The sequence below is a fragment of the Salmo salar genome, chromosome 09 (assembly GCF_965601325.2).
Source record: "Salmo salar chromosome 09, fSalSal1, whole genome shotgun sequence".
NCBI classification, from domain to species: Eukaryota; Metazoa; Chordata; class Actinopteri; order Salmoniformes; family Salmonidae; genus Salmo; species Salmo salar.
The window spans coordinates 5,605,973-5,632,069 of record NC_138299.1 but is presented as its reverse complement, the minus strand read 5'-3'; the positions used below and the strand labels follow the sequence as shown (position 1 = coordinate 5,632,069).

Here is a 26,097-nt window from a genome sequence, read left to right as displayed (position 1 = left end):
ACACACACACTCAGGAAGATTGATGCGCACATCCTAGGTACTTTGATGGATCAATGGCTGATCCTTCGCAGACCTAACACGTCATCAGAGTGCAACGTATGTTTGTTGTTGTTGAACGCTGTTGAATGCCGAAACCTGAACTAGAGACCTCGAGTTTAAAAGCTGACAGTGTATTAATATACTTTTATTTTGGATGCTGCGGCTCTGTTGGGCTTAGTTGCTGTGAGCGCTGCTGTCTGTCCCGGGATCCTGCCAGATTCCGCATGGGGGGATAGACACAAAAGCTTAGCTGGCTCTGCGGTTTCAAATTGAGGTCGCTATTGAACGTTTCCAGCGTTGCAGGAGCTGTGTTTACTTTGCTTTGTTCCGGGACAATGTGGACAGTGCTGACTTTCAATGTAGCAACTGCTTGCTTGCGGAGGACTACAGGAGTAGCAAACCAACACAAGTTACTGGGGAATCCACGCCTGCCTACTTTTTCTTTTTCTCCAATTCAACATCACCAGCTGTCATCATAGGCAGCTTTATGGTGAGAAATATCTCGGTTCCCAAGGCAAAAACCCTGTACTACCCAGGAGCATGAATACAGGACATCACAAGGCTACTTCCGACTGTTCTACGACAGATGCCGGGTACTTACATTGTCGTTGTCCATGTGGGTTAACCTGTTGAGGACAGACGTTCCGCTAGCGGGAACCCCATTCCGCCTGCGGAACCCCTAGCAAACAGCCAATGGCATCGCACGGCGCAAAATACAAAACCAACTAAAATACCACAATTCAATTTTCTCAATCGACTATTTTACACCATTTTAAAGATAAGACTCTCGTTAATCTAACCACATTGTCCGATTTCAAAAAGGCTTTACAGCGAAAGCAAAACATTAGATTATGTTAGGAGAGTACATAGACACAAATAATCACACAGTCATTTTCCAAGCAAGCATATATGTCACATAAACCCAAACCACAGCTAAATGCAGCACTAACCTTTGATAATCTTCATCAGATGACACTCCTATGACATTATGTTATACAATACATGCATGTTTTGTTCAATCAAGTTCATATTTATATCAAAAACCAGCTTTTTACATTAGCATGTGATGTTCAGAACTAGCATACCCACCGAAAACTTCCGATGAATTTACTAAATTACTCATGATAAACGTTGACAAAATACATAACAATTATTTTAAGAATTATAGATACAGAATTCCTTTATGCAAACGCTATGTCAGATTTTAAAATAGCTTTTCGGCGAAAGCACATTTTGCAATATTCTGAGTACATAGCTCGGCCATCAGATTAAATCGGGTACGTTTTTTATCCGGCCGTGAAAATACTGCCCCCTATCCCAAAGAAGTTAAACAACATCAGGAGGGCTAGCTCGGAACATTTGAAAATTTATTTTAAAGAACTGATTTTAGCATTACAAGACAAAAAAACTGCCAATCATTTCAGGTCCAGTACCATCGTTGGGCCGCGGGTGTGAAGATTACTGCTGGCAAAAGATTACTGTAGCTCTGCTGGACTCACTTTTATAGATAACTTTGACACCTTCTGGAAACAGAAGATAGTCTACAGGAATGACGGAGTCCTTCCAAATCATCTTAGCTCCACGCATTTCAAGGCTGCTTTGAAACAATGACTTTTCAATGATCCAAGACCAGCTCAGTTAACCTCTATGGGCTAGGAGGGACGCTTGCGTCCCACCTACTCAACAGCCAGTTGAATCCTGTGGCGCGTTATTCAAATACCTTAGAAATGCTATTACTTCAATTTTTAAAAAATATGACTATTTTACACCATTTTAAAGATAAGACTCTCGTTAATCTAACCACACTGTCCGTTTTCAAAAAGGCTTTACAACGAAAGCAAAACATTAGATTATGTCAGCAGAGTACCCAGCCAGAAATAATCAGACACCCATTTTTCAAGCTAGCATATAATGTCACATAAACCCAAACCACAGCTAAATGCAGCACTAACCTTTGATGATCTTCATCAGATGACAACCCTAGGACATTATGTTATACAATACATGCATGTTTTGTTCAATCAAGTTCATATTTCTATCAAAAACCAGCTTTTTACATTAGCATGTGACTAGCATGTGACTAGCATTCCCACCGAACACTGCCGGTGAATTTACTAAATTACTCACGATAAACGTTCACAAAAAGCATAACAATTATTTTAAGAATTATAGATACAGAACTCCTCTATGCACTCGATATGTCCGATTTTAAAATAGCTTTTCGGTGAAAGCACATTTTGCAATATTCTCAGTAGATAGCCTGGCATCACAGGGCTAGCTATTTAGACACCCAGCAAGTTTAGCACTCATCAAAGTCAGATTTACTATAAGAAAAATGTTATTACCTTTGTTGTCTTCGTCAGAATGCACTCCCAGGACTTCTACTTCAATAACAAATGTTGGTTTGGTCCAAAATAATCCATCGTTATATCCAAACAGTGGCGTTTTGTTCGTGCGTTCTAGACACTATCCTAAAGGGTAAATAAGGGTGGCGAGCATGGCGCAATTCGTGACAAAAAAATTCTAAATATTCCATTACCGTACTTCGAAGCATGTCAACCGCTGTTTAAAATCAATTTTTATGCCATTTTTCTCATAAAAAAGCGATAATATTCCGACCGGGAATCTGCGTTTAGGTAAACAGACAAAGGAAAAGAAAGCATTCGGTCGACGCGGGCACGCGCTTAAGCCCATAGTACTCTGAGTGGCCACTTGCCAAAAGCGATAAAGTGTTTCAGCCAGAGCCTGCCTCGATATCGTTCAGCTTTTTCCCGGGCTCTGAGTCCCTATGGAAGCCGTAGGAAGTGTCACGTTATTGCACAGATCCTGAGTCTTCAATAAAAAGAGCCAAGATGAAACACTACTTCTCAGACAGGCCACTTCCTGCATGAAATCTTCTCAGGTTTTGGCCTGCCATATGAGTTCTGTTATACTCACAGACACCATTCAAACAGTTTTAGAAACTTTAGGGTGTTTTCTATCCAAAGCCAATAATTATATGCATATTCTAGTTACTGGGCAGGAGTAGTAACCAGATTAAATCGGGTACGTTTTTTATCCGGCTGTGTCAATACTGCCCCCTAGCCCTAACAGGTTAATCCCTACCATTATGACAATGAGTCTTCATAATGCTGCATCTAATGTACATGATCCTAGGGGCATTGGCAAACACTATGTAAGTAACTTAATTTATGAGCCCCTAATTGCACCGAATACCTTTGTTAATCAAGTAAGGCAGCTTTTGTATGCAGTAATCATGAGCCTATGAACCAGAGTTACACTGTTAGAACTGAGGTGGTGTGCCCTAGTAGGAAGACCACTTTGTGCAGCTCACCCTGCACTATCTGCTCCAATATAAATAATATTATCAAATCTACTTCTGTTAAGCTTCCCAGTAAAGCATTAAAAACAATCAAACAACCAAGAAAAGTGCTACAAATAGCTCATATTAACATAAGCTGCCTGTAACAGATGACATTCATATTCTGACTATATCTGAAACTCACTTAGAAAATACCTTTGATGATACAGTGGTAGCAATACATGGTTACATAACATCTACCTAAAAGACAGAAATGCCAATGGGGGCGATGTTGCGGTCTATATTCACAACCACATTCCTGTAAAGCTTAGAGACGATCTAATGTGAAATACTGTAATTACTCTGCCAATCCTGATGTCCTAGCCTTGTCTGAATCCTGGCTGAGGAAGGCCACCAAAAATTCTGAAATCTCCATCCCTAACAACATTTTCCGTGAAGATAGAACTGCCAAAGGGTGCCGAGTTGCAATCTACTGCAGAGAGAGCCTGCAGAGTTCTCTCTTACTATCCAGGTCTGTGCCCAAACAGTTCGAGCTTCTACTTTTAAAAATCCCCCTTTCCATAAATAAGTCTCTCACTGTTGCTGCTTGTTATAGCCTCCAGCTTTGACCTGGAGACCATATGCGAATTGATTGCCCCCCATCTATCTTCAGAGTTTGTACTTTTAGGTGACCTAAACTGGGATATGCTTAACACGCCGGCCGTCCTACAATCTAAACTAGATGCCCTCAATCTCACACAAATGATCAAGGAACCTACCAGGTACAACCCTAAATCTGTAAACATAGGTACCCTGATAGATATCATGCTGACCAACTTGCCCTCCAAATACACCTCTGCTGTCTTCAACCAGGATCTCAGCAATCACTGCCCCATTGCCTGCTTCCGTAACGGGTCCGCGGTCAAACGACCACCCCTCATCACTGTCAAACGCCGTTTTGTCACTAAAGCCCCATATATTACCCACCACTGTGACCTGTATGCTCTCGTTGGCTGGCCCTCGCTACATATCCGTCGCCAAACCCACTGGCTCCAGGTCATATATAAGTCTTTGCTCGGTAAAGCCCCGCCTTATCTCAGCTCACTGGTCACCATAGCAACACCTACCTGTAGCACACACTCCAGCAGGTATATTTCACTGGTCATCCCCAAAGCCAACACCTGCTTTGGCCGCCTTTCCTTCCAAGTCTCTGCTGCCAATGACCGGAACGAATTGGAAAAGTCACTGAAGCTGGAGACTTATATCTCCCTCACCAACTATAAGCATCAGTTGTCAGAACACCTTACCGATCGCTGCACCTGTACACAGCCCATCTGTAAATAGCCCACCCAACTACTTCATCCCCATATTGTTATTTTTTTTGCTCTTTTGCACCCCAGTATCTCTACTTGTCCATCATCATCTGCACATATATCACTCCAGTGTTAATGCTAAATTGTAATTGTTTCACCACTATGGCCTATTTATTGCCTTACCTCCCTGATCTTACTACATTTGCACACACTGCATATAGATTTTTCTATTGTGTTATTGACTGTACGTTTGTCTATCCCATGTGTAACTCTGTGTTGTTGTTTTTGTCGCACTGCTTTGCTTTATCTTGTCCAGGTCGCAGTTGTAAATGAGAACTTTTTCTCAACTGGCCTACCTTTTAAACTGTTGAAGTAAAATGGCTACAGGTTAATCTGCCTCACCTAAAGCCCATTCTTGTGGGAAGCTGCTATACACCACCAAGTGCTAACAGTCAGTATCTGGATAATATGTGAAATTCTTGATAATGTATGTGATATCAACAGAGAAGTATATTTTCTGGATGATTTAAATATTGACTGGCTTTTATCAAGCTGCCCACTCAAGAAAAAACTTCAAACTGTAACCAGTGCCTGCAACGTGGCTCAGGTTGTCAGTCAACCTACCAGGGTAAAGTCCCAAAGGCTGGGCCTAATATAGTGTTTAAGAGGTCATACAGTAAGTGTTGTAGTGATTCATATGTTGATGATGTAAAGAGTATTTGCTGGTATGTGGTTTGTAATGATGGTGCTGCACTTGACACGTTTAAGAAATTGCTTATTCCAGTTGCTAACAAGCACACACCCATTAAGCAACGGACTGTAAAAGCTGTTAAATCCCCTTGGATTGATGAGGAATTGAAAATAATGTATGGTGGAGGCAAAAGGTATGGCAAATAAGTCTGGCAGCCCAACTGATTGGCAAATGTAATGCAAATTAAGAAATCATGTGACTAAACTAAATAAAAATAAACCATACTATGAAACATAGATAAATTATATACAGAATGATAATAAAAAGCTTTGGGGCACCTTAAATGAATTTTGGGGGGAAAAAGCCAACTTGGCTCCAACATTCGTTGAATCAGTTGGCTCATTCATCACAAAGCCCACTGATATTGACAACTACTTTAATGACTTTTTCATTGGCAAGATAAGCAAACTTAGGGATGACATGCCAGCAACAAATGCTGACACCTACACATCCAAGTATATCGGATCAAATTATGAAAGACAAGAATTGTACTTTTGAATTCCGTAAAAAATTGTTATCTATCAACAATGACAAGCCACCGGGGTCTGACAATTGGATGGAAAATTACTGAGGATAATAGCAGACAATATTGCCACTCCTAGTTGCGACGTCTTCAATTTAAGCCTACTAGAAAGTGTGTGTCCTCAGGCCTGGAGAGAAGCTAAAGTCATTCCGCTACCCAAGAATGGTAAAGCCCCCATTATTGGCTCAAATAGCTGACCAATCAGCCTGTTACCAACCCTTGTGTTTGACCAGATGCAAAAAAATATGTTTGACCAGATACAATGCTATTTCACAGTAAACAAATTGACAACTGATTTGCAGCGCGCTTATAGGGAAGGACACTCAACAAGCACAGCACTCAAACAAATGACTGATGATTGGCTGAGAGAAATGGATGATAAAATGATTGTGGGGCTGTCTTGTTAGACTTCAGTGCAGCTTTTGACATTATCGATCATAGTCTGCTGCTGGAAAAAACGTATGTGTTATGGCTTTACACCTTCTGCTATAATGTGTATAAAGAGTTACTTGTTCAACAGAACACAGAGGGTGTTCTTTAATGGAAGCCTCTCAAACATAATCCAGGTAGAATCAGGAATTCCCCAGGGTAGCTGTTTAGGCCCCTTGCTTTTTTCAGTCTTTACTAACGACATGCTACTGACTTTGAGTAAAGCCATGTTTGCGGATGACTCAACACTATACACATCAGCTACCACAGTGACTGAAATAACTGCAACACTTAACAAAGAGTTGCGGTTAGTTTCAGAGTGGGTGAAAAGGAATACGTTTGCCTTAAATATTTCTAAAACTAAAAGCATTGTATTTGGGACAAATCATTCTCTAAACCCTAAACCTCAACTAAATATTGTAATAAATAATGTGGAAATTGAGCAAGTTGAGATGACTAAACTGCTTGGAGTAACCCTGGATTTTAAACTGTCATGGTCAAAGCATACTGATACAACAGTAGCTAAGATGGGGAGAAATCTGTCCATAATAAAGCGTTGCACTGCCTTTTTAACAACACTATCAACAAGGCAGGTACTACAGGCCCTACCTTTGTCATCCCTTGACTACTTTTCAGTCGTGTGGTCAAGTGCCACAAAAAAGGACTTAGGAAAATTGCAATTGGCTCAGAACAGGGCAGCACGGCTGGCCCTTGGATGTACACAGAGAGCTAATATTAATAATATGCATTTCAATCTCTCCTGTCTCAAAGTGGAGGAGAGATTGACATGTTGAATGCACTGAGCTGTCTGCTTGAACTACTGGCACACAGCTTGGACACCCATGCATACCCCACAAGACATGCCACAAGAGGTCTCTTCACAGTCCCTAGACTATGGGAAGCGCACAGTACTACATAGAGCCATGACTACATGGAATTCTATTCCACATCAAGTAACTGATGCAAGCAGTAAAATTTGATTAAAAAAAAAACAGATTAAAAAAACACCTTATGGAACAGCAGGGACTGTAAAGCAACATAAACATAGGCACAGACACATGCATACACACACGATAACATACACACTATACACACACATACACATGGATTTAGAACTGTAGATGTGCGGTGGAGTATGGGCCTGTGAATGTATTGTACTGTTTTTAAAATTATATGAACTGCCGTAATTTTGCTGGACCCCAGGAAGAGTAGCTGCTGCCTTGGCAGCATCTAATGTGGATCCATATTAAATACAAATACACACAAACACATAATTTCATTTTCATTCTGCACAAACACCCACTTTTCCACACTGCCACTCACAAAGGCTGTAGATTCCCTGCAGACTTCTGCACAGGATCAGAAAGTGTTTGCTTACTGGAAAAAATATCCTTGGAGGGTTATACGCCTAACGTCACTGCTGGTGGGGGAGGTAGACGTGGCGGTGTTGCAATGATGAATTACACACATGCATGCAGGCGCACGCACACACGCACACACACACACACTGATGAATTAAACACACTAACAATGGACGACCAGTTAAGCGGCAGTTGACAGAGCTCGTACATTACCACAAAGTCCACATGTTACAAAACGGATGTGTTTACAGCCCGGGTAAGGACCATTTCAGTCTCTGCTGCCACACTGCACTCTTAGAAAAAAAGGTTTAGATCTGTTCCTAAAGGGGTACAAATACTTGTTACTGGGGTGGTACCCGGTATTTATTTTTATTCATTTTTATTTAACCTTTATTTAACTAGGCATGTCAATTAAGAACATATTCTTATTTTCAATGACGGCCTACCAAAAGGCAAAAGGCCTCCTGCGGGGACGGGGGCTGGGATTAAAAATAAATGAAATTAAAATATAGGATAAAACACACATCACGACGAGAGAGACAACACTACATGAAAAGAGACCAAAGACAACAACATAGCATGGAGGTGTTCAGAACAAGGTTAAGGGCAGAGAAAGCTTGTTGGACACTAAGAAAGCTTTGTTGTAGAGCATTTAACACAAAATCTGGGGAGGGGCCAGTTGAGTATAAGACTGTATTGTCTGCATATAAATGGATGAGAGAGCTTCCTACTGCCTGAGCTATGTTGTTGGGGTAAATTGAGAAGAGCACCTAGGATCGAGCCTTGGGGTACACCACTGATGACAGGCAGCAGATGTTCTGACTTTATACACTGCACTCTTTGAGAGAGGTAATTAGTAAACCAGGCCAAAGACCCCTCAGAGACACCAATAATCCTTAGCCAGCCCACAAGAATGGAATGGTCTACCGTATCAAAAGCTTTGGCTAAGTCAATAAAAATATTGCTTAGGATCAAGGGAAATGGTGACATTAATGAGGACCTTTAAGGTTGCAGTGGCACATCCATAACCTGAGCGGAAACCAGATTGCATACCAGAGAGAATACTATAGACATCAAGAAAGCCAGTCAGTTAAATATTGACAAGTTTTTCCAACACTTTTGATAAACAGGGCAAAATAGAAATAGGCCTATAACAGTTAGGATCAGCTTGATCCTTTAAATAAAGGATGAACTGTGGCTGCCTTCCAAGCAATGGGATCCTCCCCAGAGAGGAGAGACAGGTTAAAAAGGTCAGAGATAAGCTTGGCGATTATAGGGGCAGCAACCTTAAAGAAGAAAGGGTCTAAGCCATCTGACCCAGATGGGTTTTTTGGGTGAAGTTTAAGGAGCTCTGTTAGCACCTCGGACTCAGTGACTGCCTGCAGGAAGAAACTTTGTAGCGGGGCAGGGGAAAGCACTGGGGCTAGTCGCATTAGAAGGGGTGGGAGATGAGAAAATGTTGGACAGGCAAGGAGGCATGGCTGAGTCAAATAGGAATCCTGACTTAATGAAGTGGTGATTAAAAAGCTCAGCCATGTGCTTCTTGTCAGTAACAACCACATCATCAACCTTAAGAGACATGGGCAGCTATGAGGAGGAGGGTTTATTCTCCAGGTCTTTAACCATTTTCCAGAACGTCTTGGGGTTAGACCCACAGAGTGAGAACTGCTCCTTAAAGTAACTAACTTTGGCCTTCTGGATAGCCTGAGTGCACTTATTTCTCATTTGCCTGAACGAGAGCCAGTCAGCCTGAGTATGTGTGTGCCGAGCCTTTCACCAAATGCAATTCTTGAGTTGGAGTTATTCTGCAAGTTCCCAGTCGAACCAGGGGCTGAACCTGTTTTTAATTCTCATTTTGTTAATGGGGGAGTGTTTGTTAACAATATCACTGAAAATAACAAAAAAGAAGGTCCAAGCGTCTTCAACAGAGGGGATCAAGCTGATTCTATACCAATTTACAGAGGCCAGGGCATGAAGGAAGGCTTGCTCAATATAGTTTTTTTGCAAGCATCTATGACAAAGTAGGACAGGTCGTTTCACTGAGCAGACATTACGAGCACAGGCTGTAAAACAGTGATCACTAAGGTCATTACAGAAAACATCAGACTGATACCTATCAGGATTATGTGTGAGGATAACATCGGGGAGAATAGCCTTTCTGTGTGTTTGGAGTCATACCTTGTGGGATTGGTAATAATCTGAGAAAGATTTAGGGAGTCCCATTGCTTTAGGACTTGGTCAGGTGGTTTAAGCATGTCCCAGTTTAGGTCACCTAGCAAGACAAATTCAGACTTAGTGTAAGGGGCCAGGAGAGAGCATAGGGCAGGTAGGGTACAGGCCGGTGCTGATGGAGGACAGTAACACCCAGCAACAGTCAACGAAGAGCTATTTGAAATTTTAACGCTTAAAACCAGTAAATCAAATTGTTTGGGGACAGACTTGGTGGAGACAACTGAGCACTGAAGGTGATCCTTGGCAAAGATTGCCACCGCCCCACCTTTTGAAGATCTACATTTTTTTAATGTTTTTATTTATTTTACCTATTCGTGGTACCCAATTGGTAGTTACAGTCTTGTCTCATCACTGCAACTCCCATACGGACTCGGGAGAGGCGAAGGTCAAGAGCCGTGCGTCCTCCGAAACACAAACCAAGCCCCACTGCTTCTTGACACAATGCCCTGCTTAACCCGAAAACCACACCAATGTGTAATAGGAGACACCGCACACCTGGCGACCGTGACAGCATGCATTGCGCCTGGCCCGCCACAGGAGTCGCTAGTGCGCGATGGGACAAGAACATTCCTGCTGGCCAAACCCTCCCCTAACCCGGACGACGCTGGACCAATTGTGCGCCGCCCCATGGGTCTCCCGGTCGTGGCCGGCTGCGAATCTCTAGTGGCACAGCTAGCACTGCGATGCAGTGCCTTAGACCACTGAGCCACTCGGGAGGCCCTGGAACATCTGTCTTGCCAAAAAAGGTTATAACCAGAAAGGTTCAAAACACTCTTTCTTAACCACGTCTCAGTAAGGACCAACACATCTGGATTGGAGCTGTGAACCTACACTTTCAATTGATCCATTTTAGGTAATAAGCTTCTAGTGTTAATGTGCAGAAAACCCAGGCTTTTACGAGAGCAGAAATCAGTGAAACAGATATTAGAACACAAATCAATCAATCAATCAATCAGAATTGGGGCAAGCAACAGTAGATGGGCCAGGGTGTACATGCACATTTCCAGATATCATCAACAGTAGTACAATCAAGGCACGCCAGAGGACAGGGAGAGTTCTGCAATGTTGATTTATGACATTTGAATGTGCATTAGATGGCAACAAAATCATATTATACAGCAATTTCATCAGGTAACATGAATACAAAGCCGGAGAGAGGTGGTTAGAATAGGATGGGAGGCCAAAAGTCTGTGTAACCAATAAAGAGTCAGAGTCCCTAGTGTGGGAACAAACATAGTCTGTCCCACAGTTGGGTAAACCGTAGGACTAAGCAAATTGCCTACTAGTAAGGTATGTCCCTTGTACCTTTAGTTACAGATATATAATTGTACCCCAGTTCACACCTCAGATAGTGGCTTTCTTACATACAGTGCATTCAGAAAGTATTCACATTTTGTTACGTTACAGCCTTATTCAATTATTATTATTTTTTAAAATCCTCATCAATCTACACACAACACCCCCTAATGACAAAGCAAAAACAGGCTTTTCTGTACCTTTTTATACCTTTCTTCAATATATTGCTTTTCTGGTTAGTACCATTAAGAGTTGAGGGTACACAAAATATGTGTGTACCCTAGGAAACAGAAATGTTCCTTCACCGTATGTTGAGAGTGTGATGATTAATATAAAAAATGTTGGATACAAAAATGTACCATTATACTCTTTATCCGTACATGTACACTAAAAAGTACTGAACAGTACCATGAGATCATAAAGTACTTATGTGTATTTTTACATTTTTGTACATCAGGGAACAATTCCATACCCTTATTTATAAGACTAAATAGGTAACCCATCCGCAACCGCCCGACTATATGTGAATACGTGAAAATCTGGTGCCCACACTTGACAAATATAGAAAATGCGCTGTACAGTCAGAGATGGCAGAGTGATTTTTAATGACAGAAGAGAATCTGCATTTATCTAATCATAGACAAGTTGACTAACATATAGCCTGCCAAAATTGTCAGAAATTATTAAGCAGAAGCAGAAGTCAATTTGTCTATAATTAGATAAGTGCAGCTTCTCTTCTGTCATTACTTGTTGCCGTAAATACACCTTTATAATAAAGCATTCCATGCATCATTGAATTTGAAGACTTATGTAAGATAAACTAATGTGTTCAGTAGATGCGATAGTCATAATTTAGGCCAATAATATAACTTAATCACTGTTTGCAATGAAATACTTCAATGCATTACTGAGCATGTAGTGGCGTAGAGTAGGCCTAGGCTATAGGCAAGATACGTTTTGACTACACTTAATGTGACTGCAATTCCAATGCATTTTTTGTGACTGGAGACATTAGCAGAATCTTTTTAAATACGACTAAAATTACAGGATAGCCTACTGTAATGAACACTCAGGGAGAAAAAGGTGTAGATTCACACGCAGAGAGCAGCAGATGTTTATTAAGCCTTCACAGAAGGCAGGAATCGTGGTCACAGGCAATGGTCAAACACAGGTAGGCAGTCAAAAAGCAATCAATATCTCACAACCATACAAACAGAAAGAACTGAACTAAATAGGGAGCTGATGAGACAGGTGAAAACAATGAACAAAAATGAGACAGGGCTACGTTCCAGAATACAAAGAAACAGGGCTACGTTCAAGAACACAAAGAAAAGTACAAAGTTGACTACCTCTGTTGTACAAGGTTGACTACACCTACCTCTGTTGACTGACAGATCAATAAAAACAACGGTGTCTAATCTATAAATTCGGTCTACGAAAAGGGCAGACACAAATACAATATTACTTCCATCTAACCTGGAGGAGGAAATTATAGTCCAAAATCAAAACTTTGAAGTAGCAATGACCCATCAGTGATAAAAAGTGAATATGCGCAGTGCGCACTCCCAGGGGATATGGCTGACGCTCTCCACTGGTGCCAATAAGAATTTTGATAACTAAAAGGCAGATGAGTCTTTTCATTGTCAACTCTTTACAGCAATAGCTATTTGCTTTCTAAACTATTTTTCATGCGATTGTATTTTGAAATATTGCAATATGCCGCTCTACTTTTCACTGAGTCGCAACTCGAAAATCATCTATTTGTTAGGCTTTTTGCTGCTCGCTGGCCAAATTGCATGCCCTTCCGACTGTAGGCAATGTGATTTAAAACAATCCACTTTATATATTTTTTAAAGAAGCTACTGAACCTCTGTGGCCAAATGATGCTTTTTGGTGTATTTTTGGTTATTTAGGCTATATAATTTTGGCAATTTAATTTACTTTAGGGCAAGTTTAGCTTCCCCTAGCCATATGGACATGCCACCTTTGTTGAATACCAAATAAAAGCTTTATCACCAGAATAATATCTTAAATATTATAGTTCTCTTTCATCTCTGCTTATTTTGCGCAGCAAAAACATTTAAGGGCCGGGGAGAGAATGCGTAACTCTCAAAAAACGAATAAATAAATTATATTTCTCCACTCCTGTTCCCGAGTCAAAATTTATATTTGGTGTATCATTTTGCTGCAAGAAATGCTTAATTCTGCAGGAGTTATTATATTAGGCTGGCTATGTGTGAGGTTATAGACCTACAGTCAGTGAACAGATTTCAGACTACTATTCCATTTAAGTACCAGTGAAGGCTGCTGAGGGTAGGACGGCTCATAATAATGGCTGGAACGGAGTCAATGGAATGGTATCAAACACATGGTTTCCATGTGGTTGATACCATTCCATTGAATCTATTACAGACTCCACCAATCAGGCCTTTGTGGTAGAGTGGCTAGACGAAAGCCCCTCCTCAGTAAAAGGCACATGACAGCCCGCTTGGAGTTTGCCAAAAGGCACCTAAAGGACTCTCAGACCATGAGAAACAAGATTCTCTGGTCTGATGAAACCAAAATGTAACTCTTTGGCCTGAATGCCAAGCGTCATGTCTGGAGGAAACCTGGCACCATTCCTACGATGAAGCATGGTGGTGGCAACATCATGCTGTGGGGACTGGGAGACTAGTTAGGATCGATGGAAAGATGAAAATATGGAAAGATGAGCGGAGCAAAGTACAGAGAGAACCTTGATGAAAACCTGCTCCAGAGCGCTCAGGACCTCAGACTGAGGCTAACGTTCACTTTCCAACAGGACAACGACCCTAAGCACACAGCCAAGACAATGCAGGAGTGGCTTCGTAAAAAGTATCTGAATGTCCTTGAGTGGCCCAGCTAGGGCTCGGACTTGGACTCGATCAAACATCTCTGGAGAGACCTGAAAATAGCTGTACAGCGACGTTCCCCATCCAACCTGAAAGAGCTTGAGAGGATTAGCAGAGAAGAATGGGAGAAACTCCCCAAATACAGGTGTGCCAAGCATGTAGCGTCATACCCAAGAAGACTTGAGGCTGTAATCGCTGCCAAAGATGCTTTAACAAAGTACTTAGTAAAGGGTCTGAATACTTATGTAAATATCATACTTCAGTTTTGTATTTGTAATAAACTTTCTAAAAACCTGTCATTATGGGGTATTGTGTGTAGTTTGAAGAGGGGAAAAAAACAAGCCTTCTAAATGTCTTATGGAGGCTTTATTATTTATGAAGCCTTAATAAAATATACTCCATTTAAAGAGTGGGCAAATAAGTATGTATGTCTTCCTGCTCACATTTTGAAAAAAACGTATCAACTTTTTAATAGTTTTTTAAAATAGTGCTTCGTTTTCAGATCTACAGTATCACCACATATTAAGTGAAATGCACAAGTGGTTTTGAATGACTTCAGTTGATCCTAGAGACATGAAACCTTCACGATACAATAACTTGATTTTCCATTGGCATGGATAAAAAAAATGTAGGTCACCATACAGCAGTGTTTCCTATCCTTTTTCAGTTACTGTAGCACCAACTGAATTTAGCTCTGCCCGTAGTACCCCTGAAGTACCCCATCATGTGCATTTTACCTGTAGGCTTATGGTATCATAAGTCTTCCCAAGCATCCCCTGTGGATAGGCCAAGTACCAAGTGGTCCTAGTACCCCTGGTTGAGAACCACTGCCATACAGAATACACAAAATCAATACACTATAATACAACATACAAGGGCACTGCAAATGGAGGGGAATGACTGTTTTCAATTTATGTGAAAAATAATCCAGGATGCCAACATTGCTCATATTTTACATCCCTTCACATATCTGTCCATGTTTCCTCATAATATATTAATATTCTTGTCTATGCAGTGTACAGACGGAAGCACATAGAGCTACAGTCCATTCAGCTGGAGCTCCAGAGCCCAGACTGTAAACTGAGCAAGCTGAGGGCCTCCACCATCATGACCGACTACAACCCCAACTACTGCTTCGCTGGGAAGACCGCCTCTGTCAACGACCTGAAAGAGGTGCCCCGACGCAATATCTCCCTCACCAGGTAAACTAGCCTGTAAAAATTGTCATAAACAACTTCAATATAATATATTCCATTTAGCAGATGCTTTTATCCAAAGCAACTTACAGTCAAGCGTGGATAAAGGTTTTGCGTATGGCTGGTCACGAGAATTGAACCCTCTATCCTGACATTGAAAGTGCCATGATCTACCAACTGTTTTTTGCTGGTGACAAGCCTTTGCTGTGTTTTGGGCACTTGTGACCAGCATAAGTTAAAGCAAAATCAGCATCAAGTCACATATGATGGCTTGCAAAGTGATATTTAATTCCTATTAGAATCCAGTCAGAGTGGATTCTCACATTCTCCATCATATTTCTTAGCATGCACTATTGCTGATTTTTAGAATTGTTTGTTTCAATGTCTGTGTTTTTGCATGTACATTGATTGATGAATAAACCAATGAATTTCTCTTATGCTCCACAAAGATATAACATACATTTTTCTAATCCTGGGATGGGCAACTGGCGGCCAATTTGTATGGATGTGGGTGCGTAGACCAAGAGCCACTGTGGCCCCTCATGATGGGTTCTGTTTTTTTGTGGCCCCCACCCCCATCAAAGTTGCCCATCCCTGTTTTAAACGAATCCAAATCTGTTAGTTGGACATATTTTACCCATTACTGAAATGGTTGTTCCAGTTGAGATTGTTTAGGTAGTTTCATGTATTCATCTTTCTAACCCTGGCAGTCATTATGAATGCAGATTGTGGGTGAATAAAAGTTCCAATTGTTGGATATCTACACTCAGGCTGAAATCCAAAAGGAATTAGAGATCACTTTACAGGCCAGCATAATGTGACTTGATGCTGGTACGCTGGTCACCAATGTCCCAAACACAGCGAAGGCTGGTCACCAACAAAAACACTATGAAGACTGGTCACAAGCCTATGCTGGTCTATGTTGTTTTTTTCAGCAGGGTTAGCTGACACGTTTATACGACTCATAGTACAGGGAGCGCATACATTTTTAGCTTGTGAGCCCTGCAGGAATTGAACCTAAGACCTTTGATTTGCTAACACCATGCTCTTACGACTGAGCCACACAGGACCAGAAAGCATATCTTCTGCTGCCATTGAGTGGAATGTCAGTTGTTCCTTCTGCTTTGCAAAGTAAAGTAATTCAGTAAAATGGACTTCCATGCTAAAATCAGAAATGTCTTCCAAATATCTGAAAACCGATCAACCTTTTTTAAATATTACACAGACGGTAGTTGCCTGTACCAACCCATTGCAATGTTCTCACAAAGCACCAACATTACAGCTGACCCAGTGACCCCTGAAAGCCATGGCATTTATTGGTTGGAGGCGTCAGTACTTCCGATGTACTGTAACCTTCTCTGACATCACGGTGAAAAGCTAAGCTAGCCACCTGCTGCACATACTGTCCATAGGCCCACTTTCCTTCCACTCAGTAATCAATGACCTCAACTGTAGAAAGATTACTAAGTGCTGTGTGTGTGTGTGTGTGTGTGTGTGTGTGTGTGTGTGTGTGTGTGTGTGTGTGTGTGTGTGTGTGTGTGTGTGTGTGTGTGTGTGTGTGTGTGTGTGTGTGTGTGTGTGTGTGTGTGTGTGTGTGTGTGTGTGTGTGTGTGTATGTGTAGGGGTCTGGGACATGGTGCCTTCGGTGAGGTGTATGAAGGGATGGCAGTGGGGATACCTGGAGAGCCCAGTCCCATGCAAGTAGCAGTTAAGGTGAGCCCTGACACAAACAAGCAAAACAACAAACAAACAAGCAACTTACAGACAGAATATACAGGGCCTCAAACATCACGAGTATCAGCAAGAATGTGTGTGTATTTTGTACATATGAGCATTTTATTCAATAAGGGGGGAATTCCGACCCGAGTTAAGCTTGCGTAAATGGAATGTAATTCCCTTTTTATGCACTTTTCTCTAAATGCGAATTATGTCTTTGAACTTAAGCATGAGAACAGCATGCTATTCACCCACTATTAGTTTGGGGTGGAGATCAAAGAAATGAAATTGTGGCGGTGTGTCTTCAGTTGAGCCGAATTCTGACCTTCACTTAATTACCTCATAATTTCACCACCTTTATGCACGAGGAAATGATGAATACAGTTCCAAGTGGAACAAAATCTAGTGTATTTTTTCCCTATATAAATAACACCATTCTCCATGCACTGTAATTTACTAACTGATAAGAGCTATTGATAACAGCTAGGTAAATTAGTAAGTCGTTTGGATAAGGGGATTGTAAATATAAATGACAATTGGTTTATATAAATAAAGGGAACACTAAAATAACACATCCTAGATCTGAATGAATGAAATAATCTTATTAAATACTTTTTTCTTTACATAGTTGAATGTGCTGACAACAAAATCACACAAAAATAATCAATGGAAATCCAATTTATCAACCCATGGAGGTCTGGATTTGGAGTCACACTCAAAATTAAAGTGGAAAACCACACTACAGGCTGATCCAACTTTGATGTAATGTCCTTAAAACAAGTCAAAATGAGGCTCAGTGGTGTGTGTGGCCTCCACGTGCCTGTATGACCTCCCTACAACGCATGCTCCTGATGAGGTGGCGGATGGTCTCCTGAGGGATTTCCTCCCAGACCTGGACTAAAGCATCCGCCAACTTCTGGACAGTCTGTGGTGCAACGTGGCGTTGGTGGATGGAGCGAGACATGATGTCCCAGATGTGCTCAATTGGATTCAGATCTGGGGAACGGGCGGGCCAGTCCATAGAATCAAAGCCTTCCTCTTGCAGGAACTGCTGACACACTCCAGCCACATGAGGTCTAGCATTGTCTTGCATTAGGAGGAACCCAGGGCCAACTGCACCAGCATATGGTCTCACAAGGGGTCTGAGGATCTCATCTCGGTACCTAATGGCAGTCAGGCTACCTCTGGCGAGCACATGGAGGGCTGTGCGGCCCCCCAAAGAAATGCCACCCCACACCATGACTGACCCACCGCCAAACCGGTCATGCTGGAGGATGTTGCAGGAAGCAGAACGTTCTCCACGGCTTCTCCAGACTCTGTCACGTCTGTCACATGTGCTCAGCGTGAACCTGCTTTCATCTGTGAAGAGCACAGGGCGCCAGTGGCGAATTTGCCAATCTTGGTGTTCTCTGGCAAATGCCAAACGTCCTGCAAGCACAACCCCCACCTGTGGACGTTGGGCCCTCATACCACCCTCATGGAGTCTGTTTCTGACCGTTTGAGCAGACACATGCACATTTGTGGCCTGCTGGAGGTCATTTTGCAGGGCTCTGGCAGTGCTCCTCCTGCTCCTCCTTGCACAAAGGCGGAGGTAGCGGTCCTGCTGCTGGGTTGTTGTCCTTCTACGGCCTCCTCCATGTCTCCTGATGTACTGGCCTGTCTCCTGGTAGCGCCTCCATGCTCTGGACACTACGCTGACAGACACAGCAAACCTTCTTGCCACAGCTCGCATTGATGTGCCATCCTGGATGAGCTGCACTACCTGAGCCACTTGTGTGGGTTGTAGACTTTGTCTCATGCTACCACTAGAGTGAAAGCACCGCCAGCATTCAAAAGTGACCAAAACATCAGCCAGGAAGCATAGGAACTGAGAAGTGGTCTGTGGTCCCCACCTGCAGAACCACTCCTTTATTGGGGGTGTCTTGCTAATTGCCTATCATTTCCACCTGTTGTCTATTCCATTTGCAAAACAGCATGTGAAATGTATTGTCAATCAGTGTTGCTTCCTAAGTGGACAGTTTGATTTCACAGAAGTGTGATTGACTTGGAGTTACATTGTGATGTTTAAGTGTTCCCTTTATTTTTTGAGCAGTATATATTTTACCTTATGGTCACTGGAGACAAATGTGAAACCAGTCATAAGGCAGCAAACTGAAGCATATTAGCATATCACCGTAGCCACCGTCACTTATACACCATACATTCATTACTGACACTTTAGTGTTAGTTTCCTTAACATTTTTTGCATAATTCAATTACAACGTTGGTTTACCTTTTTCTTTCTCTGTCACGTTTGTGTGGTCGATCCTAAGGATCGCTAGCAATAGTGGGTCATATTAGGCTAACGTATTACAAGGTGTGCTATAATTTGGGACATGTAGCCTATTTGAGTTACTATGGAATGCAGACCATGCGTAGAAGTTTAAACCTGGAGCTTGTCACACGGTTCACGACAGGTAAGAAGTAAAGTTTGAGAACTCTCACAGGTTTTGCATACCGGTATGCATTTTTCATCGAGACAAATATATATATATATAAATAAAAAACTAAGACTGCTGGGCCTCGAGGCCCCTTCAAGCTAATGGCAGTCATTCTGACTGCAAAATTCTAACAGTGTAATTAATACTTGCATACAGTGCCTTGAGAAAGTATTCACCCCGCCTTGGCATTTTTCCTATTTTGTTGCCTTACAACCTGGAATTAAAATAGATTTGTTTGGTTTTATTTGATTTACACAACATGCCTACCACTTTGAAGATGCAACATATTTTTTTATTGTGAAACAAACAAGAAATAAGACAAAAAAACTGAAAACTTGAGTGTGCATAACTATTCACCCCCCAAAGTCAATACTTTGTAGAGCCACTTTTTGCAGCAATTACAGCTGCAAGTGTCTTGGGGTATGTCTCTATAAGCTTGGCACATCTAGCCACTGGGATTTTTGCCCATTCTTCAAGGCAAAACTGCTCCAGCTCCTTCAAGTTGGATGGGTTCTGCTGGTGAACAGCAATCTTTACGTCATACCACAGATTCTCAATTGGATTGAGGTCTGGGCTTTGGCTAGGCCATTCCAAGACATTTAATGTTTCCCCTTAAACACTCAAGTGTTGCTTTAGTATTATGATTTTCCTTCTGGAAGGTGAACCTCCGTCCCAGTCTCAAATCTCTGGAAGACTGAAACAGGTTTCCCTCAAGAATTTCCCTGTATTTAGCTCCATCCATCATTCCTTCAATTCTGAACAGTTTCCCAGTCCCTGCCAATGAAAAACATCCCCACAGCACGATGCTGCCACCACCATGCTTCACTGTGGGGATGGTGTTCCTGGGGTGATGAGAGGTGTTGGGTTTGTGCAAGACAGCGTTTTCCTTGATGGCCAAAAAGCTCAATTTTAGTCTAATCTGACCAGAGTACCTTCTTCCCACATGCCTTTTGACGAACACCAAGACATGTTTGCTTATTTTTTTCTTTAAGCAATGGCTTGTTTCTGGCCACTCTTCTGTGAAGCCCAGCTCTGTGGAGTGTACGGCTTAAAGTGGTTACGTGGACAGATCCTCCGATCTCCGCTGTCGAGCTTTGCAGCTCCTTCAGGGTTATCTTTGGTCTCTTTCTTGCCTCTCTGATTAATGTCCTCCTTGCCTGGTCTGTGAGTTTTTGTGGGCGGCCCTCTCTTGGCAGGTTTGTTGTGGTGCCATATTCTTTTTTAGAATGGATTTAATGATGCTCCGTGGGATGTTCAAAGTTTCTGATATTTTTTTAGAACCCAACCCTGATCTGAACTTCTCCACAACTTTGTCCCTGACCTGTTTGGAGAGCTCCTTGGTCTTCATGGTGCCGCTTGGTGGTGCTCCTTGCTTAGTGGTGTTGCAGACTCTGGCGCCTTTCAGAACAGGTGTATATATACTGAGATCATGTGACAGATCATGTGACACTTAGATTGCACACAGGTGAACTTTATTTAATTAATTATGTGACTTCTGAAGGTAATTGGTTGTACCAGATCTTATTTAGGGGCCTCATAGCAAAGGGGGTGAATACATATGCATGCACCACTTTTCCGTTTTGAATTTTTTGGATTTTTTTTTAAATAGGTAATTTTTTTCATTTCATTCACCCATTTGGACTATTTTGTGTATGTCCACTACATGAAATACAAATAAAAATAAATTTAAATTACAGGTTGTAATGCAACAAAACAGAAAAAACTGCCAAGGGGGGTGAATACTTTTGCAAGGCACTGTATATGCTATGACAAAAATTAGAATTTGGTAGTGTTTATGAAGGTCTTTGGTGACATTAGAATACGATACAAAACTATTTCAAATAACCTCTCTCGGACATGTGGGATGCTAGCGTCCCACCTGCAGGACACACTATTCAACAGCCATTGAAATAGCAGGGCGGCAAATTCAAAACAACAAAAATCTCATAATTCAAATTTCTCAAACATACAACTATAATATTCCATTTTAAAGATACACTTCTCGTTAATCCAACCACATTGTCTGATTTCAAAAAGGCTTTATGGCAAAAACATAACATTAGATTATGTTAGGACAGCGCCGAGACAAGAAAAACCACACAGCCATTTTCCAAGCAAGGAGAGGCGTCACAAAAACCAGAAATCACTAACCTTTGACGATCTTCATCAGATGACACTCCCAGGACTCAATGTTACACAATACATTTATGTTGTGTTCGATAAAGTTCATATTTATATCCAAAAACCCCATTTTACATTGGCACGTGATGTTCAGAAAATGTTTTGCCTCCCAAAACATCAATTTACAAAAATACTCATCATAAACGTTGATAAAATTTACAACAGTTATTGAAAGAATTATAGAAACACTTCTCCTTAATGCAACCGCTGTGTCAGATTTCAAAATAGCTTTATGGCGAAAGCACATTACAGAGCTCAGCCATCAAAGCAAGCTATACAGTTACCCGCCAAGTTCTGGAGTCAACAAAACTCAGAAATAGTATTATAAATCTTCACTTACTTTCGCTGATCTTCATCGGAATGCACTCCCAGGACTCACACTTCCACAAGAAATGTTTGTTTTGTTCGATAAACTCCATATTTATGTCCAAATACCTCCGTTTTGTTTGCGCGTTCAGATCACTATTCCAAAGGCATAATGTGCGAGCGCAAAACCCGAGACGAAAAGTCAAAAAGTTCCATTACCGTTTGTAGAAACATGTCAAAGCATGTTTACAATCAAGCCTTAGTGTGTTTTTATCATAAATATTCGATAATATTCCAACCGGACAATAGCGTATTCATTACAGAGGAAAAAGAAGGAACGGCGCGCCTTTGTGCCTGCGCAGTAAACAACTCATTGACTCAGGCAGTCCACTTGTTGAGTCAGCTCTTATTCTCTCTCCGGTAACAGTAGAAGCATGAAACAAGGTTCCAAAGACTGTTGACATCTAGTGGAAGCCTTAGGAAGTGCAAAATGACCCCACAGACACTGTAGTTTGGATAGGCAATCACTTGAAAAACTACAACCACTTCCTGGTTGGATTTTTTCTCAGGTTTTTGCCTGCCATATGAGTTCTGTTATACTCACAGGCATCATTCAAACAGTTTTAGAAACTTCAGAGTGTTTTCTATCCAAATCTACTAATAATATCCATTTCCTACCTTCTGGGCCCGAGTAGCAGGCAGTTTAATTTGGGCACGTTATTCATCTGAATTTCCGAATACTGCCCCGTCACCAAGAAGATAACACAATAGTATTGTCATTAGTTTATGTTACTGTAGGCTATATGTAAAAAAAAAAGATTCAAGTGTTTCAAGTGTCTTTGTTACATCTATGAAACAGAAAGCATGTGTTGGAACGTGGTAATAGCACATTTTCATATCGGCAAAATAACCAATACCCCAACCACCAAGACTCACGGTCAGCAAGACGCGCGGTCAAATGATGGAAACGTCCGTAGCCTAAACATCATTATAAGTGCCAAGTGTGCTTGATACATAGTGAAAATCTGCACAAAAGCAATAATGTAATTATAATGAACATAAGTGTTGATATGACAGCAGTCAGAAATAGTAAATTATTGTCAGCTCGTCCTTACATGGTGTGCCTTTTCATGCAATGGCATCAGTTGGAGCATGTCCATGTCACATCAACAACAAAAGCTTGTGAGTGCGTTTCTGATGTTGTCTTTTGCTTGAGATGTAGGGCCTGCTCCCTCAGTGATGACGTTTTATTCTGATAATCGTATTGTAGCATAGTCACTGGCTTGTTTTGTCCAAGCTGTCCCTTTCTCCCTCCTGTCTCACCGTTTCATTTGGTGGCTCAGTGCGCACCGTTCAGTTTTTTTTTTGTGCTTATGCCTCGGAGTTGTAGACTCAGGCTGAGGCTCAAAATCAGAAGAATATGCATCAGATATGTCATGATTCATTTCAAGAATTCAGTCTGTTCTGAGGGAAAAAGGGGGATTGATTGGGCGGGGTGCAGAAGGCGTTATTCATGTTTTGTACACTCAGTGTAGATTTATTTAGGGGTACATGACTAAAAAATGTCAGAGTAGTAAAAATAAATAATTCATGAGCAGTCCAAATGACTGATTTAGAAGTTCTAGTGTTAAGCATATGTTGATAAATTAGCCCCATTGTGTAGATTGATCCCTAGTACTGCAAGACATTGTCTATGTTCTTTCTGAATGTCCTCATTGTATGTTCTGTGTACGTCTAATTTAGACACTCCCTGAGGTGTGCTCTGAGCAGGATGAGCTCGACTTTCTCATGGAGGCTCTCATTATCAGGTAACACACACAAGTACTGACAAACTCACACACAGTCTCACCCACACACATACAAGCTTTTGGTTGAAGACATATTACAAACATGCTTCTACCATGGCAGACCATTCTTCATCAACCATGTAAAACTTTTTATTTCTGACCCTCCTCTCCCACCTTCCCCCTCTCCTTCACCCTCATCCATCACTCTCTCTTTCCTCCTTCTTCCTCCCTTGTTTCTTCTCTCCTCTCTCCTCCCTTCCTCCCCCTCTCTCCTTGCTCCTTCCCTCATTCCCTATCCTCCCTCACCCTTTTCTCCCTATTCCTTCCCCCACTCTTTTCTCTGTTTCTTCCTCTGCAGTAAATTCAGCCACCAGAACATAGTGCGGTGTATAGGGGTGAGTCTTCAGGCCCTGCCACGCTTCATCCTACTGGAATTGATGGCTGGAGGAGACCTCAAGAGTTTCCTGAGAGAGACGCGGCCCAGACTGGTCAGTTGAGTTGCTTGCTTGTTCCGTACATTTAAATTATAACAGTATGTTAGTTGATATCATTATTACTTTAGTTCACAGCGTAGGTATTTTTGCGACATGAAAATGTTGCCCTAAGTGTCTTGCTCAGAACAGCAGGATATGGTACCTTGGACCAGATATTTCTGAAATCTTGAAAAGTGTGTTTGACTACGTTTGCCAAAATGTAACAAGAAGGTGCATGCACATAGAGGGCCAAATACACAAGCTACAATGTGTTCTTTGTTAGTCTTGGTTGTGGATCTTTGCTTGCCTTCATTAGGATAAACTAGTCAGTACCAAAAAAGGGTTCTTAATTTTGTCCCTGTAGGGGAACACATTTTTGGGCTGTGGAGAACCTTTTTATATTGGTTCTTTGTATAACCAATGATACTGTATGGTTCTTCATTACACTGCTATAACCAGAGGGTTCTTCATTACACTGTTAAAAATGTCCCTGCTACTGGCTGTCGTGAAAATACAGTAAATATACAAACATTTTATGTATTTTAGGAGCTGGATTAAGATATTATTGCTATAAGGGACAGTATGCTGCAGTATTCTGATTAATTGGGAGTCAATTTTAGGATTTGAACTCCAAACCTCTTGGTTGCCAGTGAACTGAATTGCTAGTGAACTGAATTTAAAGATTAGAACCAATAGAGTTGGACAGTCTGTAATTTGTCTCTATGGGGGAACCCTTTTGTGTGCGACATCGAACCCTCTCACAAGGAGCCATGGTGAGGTTCTTTGTTTTGTCCCTGTAGGGGAACCAAATTGGGTTCTGCATAGAACCCTATCATGAAGAACCCACTGGCTGCAGGATTTTGTCATCTGTCCCTATGGGGGAACCCTTTTGATTTCCATTTATAAATCCCTTTCATGCAGAAACTTTTGGATCCAGGTAGAGCCAATGACAGGTTCTACAGTTACTATAATAATAGGATACTAAAGATGCGCTTATGTCAAACACTGTTCGGTATGGCAGGTAGCCTAGTGGTTAGAGCATTAAACTAGTAACCGAGAGGTCGCAAGATCGAATCCCCGAGCTGACAAAGTAAAAATCTGGCGTTTTGTCCCTGAACAAGGTAGTTAACCCACTGTTCCTAGGCCGTCATTGAAAATAAGAATTTGTTCTCAACTGACTTGCCTCATTAAAAAAAACGTACATGGTACTGGTCGGTACCTTTAAGGGTGGGGTAACTAGGCCCCGGGGTAACTGTCCCCCCCTGTAATTCTTACAGAAACCACTTTATGTCACCATTTTTTCCCCAACACCTTCTCTTGCTGCTACTAATCTAGCTCAACTAAAAATATTATCTGTCTCATGGGTTGCTCCACCTCAAAAAGTGCAATAAAGGATTTTCCACACACCGTCTCAGATTGCGGTGAAATCATTTCTGTAGTTGGTGTCCTTTAGTAGTGCAGCAATTCGACCATGAAGGCCTGATTCACGCAATCTCCTCTGAACAGTTGATGTTGAGATGTGTCTGTTACTTGAACTCTGTGAAGCATTTATTTGGGCTGCAATCTGAGGTGCAGTTAACTCTAATGAACTTATCCTCTGCAGCAGAGGTAACTCTGGGTCTTCCTTTCCTGTGGCGGTCCTCATGAGAGCTACTTTCATCATAGCACTTGATGGGTTTTGTGACTGAAATTTTCTGGATTGACTGACCTTCATGTAATGATGGCCTGTTGCTTCTCTTTGCTTATTTGAGCTGTTCTTGCCATAATATGGACTTGGTCTTTTACCAAATAGGGTTATCTTCTGTATACCCACCCCTATCTTGTCACAACACAACTGATTGGC

The 26,097-nt window shown here is 41.6% G+C and overlaps 1 protein-coding gene across 1 annotated transcript in view; it reads left to right on the top strand.

The window, feature by feature from the left end:
* Positions 1 to 26,097, top strand: part of LOC106610598 (ALK tyrosine kinase receptor) — a 173,489-nt gene that overhangs the window by 116,524 nt on the left and 30,868 nt on the right. Inside the window, exons 16-19 of the mRNA XM_082955608.1 lie at positions 15,131 to 15,317; positions 16,934 to 17,024; positions 23,738 to 23,802; positions 24,140 to 24,269. Of these exons, the coding sequence (XP_082811734.1) occupies positions 15,131 to 15,317; positions 16,934 to 17,024; positions 23,738 to 23,802; positions 24,140 to 24,269 (473 nt within the window). The remainder of the gene's footprint in view (positions 1 to 15,130; positions 15,318 to 16,933; positions 17,025 to 23,737; positions 23,803 to 24,139; positions 24,270 to 26,097) is intronic.